Source organism: Garra rufa, chromosome 4, assembly GCF_049309525.1.
Source record: "Garra rufa chromosome 4, GarRuf1.0, whole genome shotgun sequence".
NCBI classification, from domain to species: domain Eukaryota; kingdom Metazoa; phylum Chordata; class Actinopteri; order Cypriniformes; family Cyprinidae; genus Garra; species Garra rufa.
In genome coordinates, this window is record NC_133364.1 from 46,345,158 (window position 1) to 46,350,457 (window position 5,300).

Sequence of the window (5,300 nt, forward strand, 5' to 3'; positions counted from 1 at the left end):
GCCATCATAATGGCACTACAGTGGGTAGAAGAAGTGAAGCCATATAAATCAGTTATTTGTTCAGACTCTATGTCCTCCCTAACTAGCATCCAGACTGGGAAATCTGCATGCAGACAGGATCTTTTAGATGAAGTTCATCAGATGATTTTCAGGATATCTCAACAGAAGCTAATATTACAGTTCACTTGGGTTCCAGCGCACACAGGTATTGAGGGCAATGAGAAGGCAGACGAGTTGGCAAAAGAAGCACTGAAAGCAGAACAAGTAGATGTACAGGTTCCACTCAGCAAATCAGAATTGAAAATAATAATTAAAGATGGTATTCATAAACTCTGGCAAGATAAATGGGATAAGGGGGAAAAAGGTAGGCATTTATATAATATTCAAAAGAATGTAACAGTTAAAATGATCAGCTCACTTTCACGACAGGAGGAAACCTGGTTCATCAGGCTAAGGTTAGGACATACAGGACTGAACAGCGGCTTACACACAATAGGGAAACATGAGACTGGAATGTGCCCTTATTGTACGGAAATAGAAACCGTGAAGCATGTACTTCTGACATGTAGACAGTACTCTGAAGAGAGAGAAATATTTAAGAGGGTAACAAAGAACTCTGTTACATTGAGAAACCTGTTAAGTCTACCTGACACGCAGTCCACAACCAAAGCAGTGATAGAGTTTCTTAAAAAAACGCAACTTGCAAGAAGACTTTAGACCCTATATTTTTTTTTTTTTTTTTTTTTTATTATTTTTTTTATTTATTTATTTTTTGGGTTTGAGCTGAGGTTGAAGCTAGAGGAGCTGAACACGCAGCGCTAGCTGATGCTTGGGCTCTGATCTTATTTTTATTTATTTATCATTATTATTATTATTTATATATATACGAATTTATTGATGACTCCCCAATGTGATCACACCTCAATCCAGTAGATGGCGGTAATGCACAAAGATTGCAAGCTGCCAATAAAATCCACTGAAGAAGAAGAAGAAGAAGAAGACTTTTATTTTGTTCTGGAGATGTGACGTCATCAGGCTGCGGCGCGCTCCTGCATCTGGGATTCAAACTGAAGAAAGGTGTGTGCTCTTAACAACTGAAAGTGTTTAAATCAGTACAACTCGTTTAGAGAATTGCATATACAACTGTGAAATGAATTGTTACCCACTGTAATGCTTTATTTAGAGACACTGTAGTCCCTATAGTGAATCATTGTTCCTAAAGAATTCGGTCACTGTCAGTATAGTGTTAATAGAAACGGATCTTTTCGAAATTGCTAATCAACTGAATCAATCGATTCACAAAATGATTCACTGTTTTGAATCACTCGAATTGTTGCACACTGTCGACATCTGCTGCTCAAAAGACTGGAAATGCAAGTAACGTTAGAGCAACAAACACGTGTAATAACAACGACTACAAACAATTGCACGTTTTCATAAATGTGACCCTGGACCACAAAACCAGTCATAAGGTTAAATTTGACAAAACTGAGATATATACATCATATGAAAGCTCAATAAATAAGCTTTCAATTGATATATGGTTTGTTAGGATAGGACAATATTTGGTCGAGACACATCTATTCGAAAATCTGATATCTGAGGATGCAAAAAATCTAAATACTGAGAAAATCACCTTTAAATTTCTCCAAATTAAGTTCTTAACAATGCATATTACTAATCAAAAATTACATTTTGATATATTTACAGTAGGAATTTTACAAAAAATCTTCATGGAACATGATCTTTACTTAATTTCCTTATGATTTTTGACATGAAAGAAAAATCTATAATTTTGACCCATATATTGTATTTTTGGCTATTGCTAAAAATATACCCCAGCGACTTAAGACTGGTTTTTTGGTCCAGGGTCACAAATAAGCAAATAAATAGCATTTTTTTTTAATACAAGTTTAATCCAATAAATATAATCTACAAATCAGCAAATACTAAATAGCAATCCTAATACAAATGTGAACTTTGAGTATAATTTGTGTTCTTTTATTAAGTCCATTAACACTCACTCTCTGACCGACCCCCTTACCAGTGTGCTGACTACTAAACTAGGGAGCTGATTGAGACGCACCCAGACATTTAGTTTACATAGATTTTTCTTTCTACCAAACCCACAGAAAAACTCCTGCTGAATCAACTGAGATCCACAACACACTGTTATAAAGATGGTGTTTATTAAAGAGGAGAGAGAAGACATGAAGATTGAAGAAGCATTCAGAGTCAAACATGAAGATTCTGAGGAACTAACAGGTTGGTTTTTATCCTCAAAGTCACTCATTTGATCCTTATTAAAATGTCCAGCTCTACAGAAAAAAAGTTATTTTGTGTAACATTAAACAGTACCTACTTCTGATTAGAAAACAATAAAAACAGTATCTGACAAAAAAAAAAAATCTTAATTTAGCAAACAATGACACTTCAATCTTACTTTTTTCTTTCTTGCCATCCTTAAAAGTTTGATATTAAAATGTAAATAGCAGTTAATGTTCATTACAACAAGCAATAAATAATCACCAGCACCAGCCTACTTATAAAATAATACAACATTTCTCCTGTTTGAGTCACTGCATGCTGTTTATCTTTGTTCTTTATTTAAAGATATTTGGGGAGCAAATAATACAGTCAGTGACCACTAGCTTTATTTTGAACCGCAGCAAAATACAGGTTTTTTTTATTTGAGAGAGAGAGAGACATAAACAGTTGATCAAACACCTAACTAGTGCACTAAAGTGACTTTTTTTGTGCATCTGTTGTGACTTTTGTCATCCTTAAGTGTTAGTGGTCAGATGGTCAAGAACTAAACGGTGTTAACTCTTCTCCACAAATGCCAACATAATTTTCAAGCTCTTTAAGGAAAAGTTTTGGTTTCTGAAAGATCTAATAGCACTAGAATACAAATGCAACTTTAATAAGCACAATTTCTGTGCTGTGATGGAAGTTAAAAGAGAACCTGTTATGCAACTTTTTTTTTCAAGAAGTCTCAGGTGTTTTGAATTGAATAAAGTCAGCATCACATTTGCAATCGTGCTAATATTCAGGAAAACAGCACACTTCTTCTTTAAGAGTTGCTTAAACATACTATATGTTGTAAATTAACAACAAGAACAGTGTTGACAGGACTGGTTTTCAAAAAAAGATAATGGCTTATTGAAGATGCTTTTTCAAGATTAGATTGTGTCTTAAAGCCGATCGGAGAGACAAGTTTAGTTGCAAGTAAACAAAAAATTCCAATGGACTATGATGTTACATAATTTTGTATTTGTATTTCCATAATGCTTGGCTTTCTGATTTCCTCCTGGGAGTCCTGACTAGCAGTGCAGGTGGCTAATTTAAAAGTTACTCATATTTTGTATTTTAAATACGAAATAATGTTACATGTAGTTTGTTACTTTTGTGGGTTTGATTAGAAAATATTTCTTACTTGAATGCTGCTTTTAAATTCTCTAGCGTGAAGATAAACATGGCAGATTATGTTTTTTTTTAAAGGAGCTGGTGTTTTTTTATAATTATATGGTAGATGTGATAAAAGCACAACAATATATATGTTACAAATAACAGTTTTTTACGGCCATAATTACTGGCTAAAATTGGAAGGAAATGCGTTTAATAGAGACAGATAAATAGCAGTATTTGTATCAATGAGACTGGTCTCCATTAACAATAGGCTACTTGGTAAAAAGATGCCAATAAGTCACATATTTTAAATGTACAATCTTTATGTTGTTTCACATTAATTTGGAGATTCAATGTGAAATTGTTTGTCAAATAGTTCGTTTTTTATTGATTGCCAGCACTAGTCTAAATGTTTTGATGTCTGTTGCTTTGTGCCATTAAACTGCTGTTAACTTACATTTTTCTTATTTCACCTCAGACCTGATGGCACTGAAAGAGGAGAGTCAAGAACTCAATGAAACAGAAGAGAAAGATCAAAATGAGAAACATGATTTCAAAACTGAAGAAAAATTAATTAGTTGCTCACAGAATAAAAAGACTTCCTCACCAGAAATAAATAAAAAAACACAAAGTACAAACCTGAATTCTAACATGAGAATTCACACTGGAGAGAGACCTTACAGCTGCCAACAGTGTGGAAAGAGTTTCATCTTAAGAGGACATCTCAAGACTCACATGAACATTCACATTGAAAAGAAGCCGTTAATATGCCCTCAGTGTGGAAAGAGTTTTACACAGAAAAAATACCTTACTGTCCACATGAAAACTCACACTGGAGAGAAGCCTTTCACCTGCCCTCAGTGTGAAAAGAGTTTTACACGGAAAAAATACCTTACTGTCCACATGAAAACTCACACTGGAGAGAAGCCTTTCACCTGCCCTCAGTGTGGAAAGAGTTTTACACAGAAAAAATACCTTACTGTCCACATGAGAATTCACACTGGAGAGAAGCCTTTCACCTGCAAACTCTGTGGGAGAAGTTTTACACAGAAAAAATACCTTACTGCCCACATGAGAATTCATACTGGAGAGAAGCCTTTTACCTGCCCTCAGTGTGGAAAGAGTTTTACGCAGAAAAAAAACCTTACGCTCCACATGAGCATTCACACTGGAGAGAAGCCTTTTACCTGCAAACAGTGTGGAAAGAGTTTTACGCAGAAAAAAAACCTTACGCTCCACTTGAGCATTCACACTGGAGAGAAGCCTTTTACCTGCAAACAGTGTGGAAAGAGTTTTACGCAGAAAAAAAACCTTACGCTCCACTTGAGCATTCACACTGGAGAGAAGCCTTTTACCTGCAAACAGTGTGGAAAGAGTTTTACGCAGAAAAAAAACCTTACGCTCCACTTGAGCATTCACACTGGAGAGAAGCCTTTTACCTGCAAACAGTGTGGAATGAGTTTCACATATAAAGAAAACCTTAAGATTCACATGAGAATTCACACTGGAGGGAAACCGTACAAGTGTCTTCAGTGTGAGAAGAGTTTCACATGTCTAAGCACCATGAAACGTCATTCGCAAACTCATTCTGGGAGGAAACTGCCATTTTCCTTGTGTGAAGAGGTTTAGAAAAAGAAAAGATTTCTACAATCATCTACACGCTCATTTTGAAAGACATTCAATTTTAGTCAAAGTACTAAAAGAATTTTTCCATCAAAATCATGCAAATGTAAGACTTTGTCTGTGTTCTTTGTTCAAGAGTACAATGAGAAAAAGGGTGTGTAAAATCACACCAGAGCTGAATGTGAATCTGATCACCTTCAATCTTTTTTTTTGCACTTCTGTGGCCATATCTGACCATTTGCTTTATTGTAGTTTGAAATATTGAGTGA

General features: G+C 35.1%; 1 protein-coding gene across 1 annotated transcript; it reads left to right on the plus strand.

The window, feature by feature from the left end:
* The first annotated feature begins 2,180 nt into the window (after positions 1-2,180).
* On the plus strand, positions 2,181-5,037 carry LOC141332974 (uncharacterized). Its single transcript, XM_073837932.1, has 2 exons — positions 2,181-2,265; positions 3,887-5,037. Exons 1-2 carry the CDS (start codon positions 2,181-2,183, stop codon positions 5,035-5,037), a joined length of 1,236 nt encoding a protein of 411 aa, XP_073694033.1.
* The last annotated feature ends 263 nt before the right edge of the window (positions 5,038-5,300 follow it).

Coding starts and splice junctions, on each gene's coding strand:
- LOC141332974 (XM_073837932.1), top strand. CDS start 2,181: ATGGTGTTTATTAAAGAGGAGAGAGAAGACATGAAGATTGAAGAAGCA. Junction 2,266..3,886: donor AGATTCTGAGGAACTAACAG/GTTGGTTTTTAT, acceptor ATTTCACCTCAG/ACCTGATGGCACTGAAAGAG.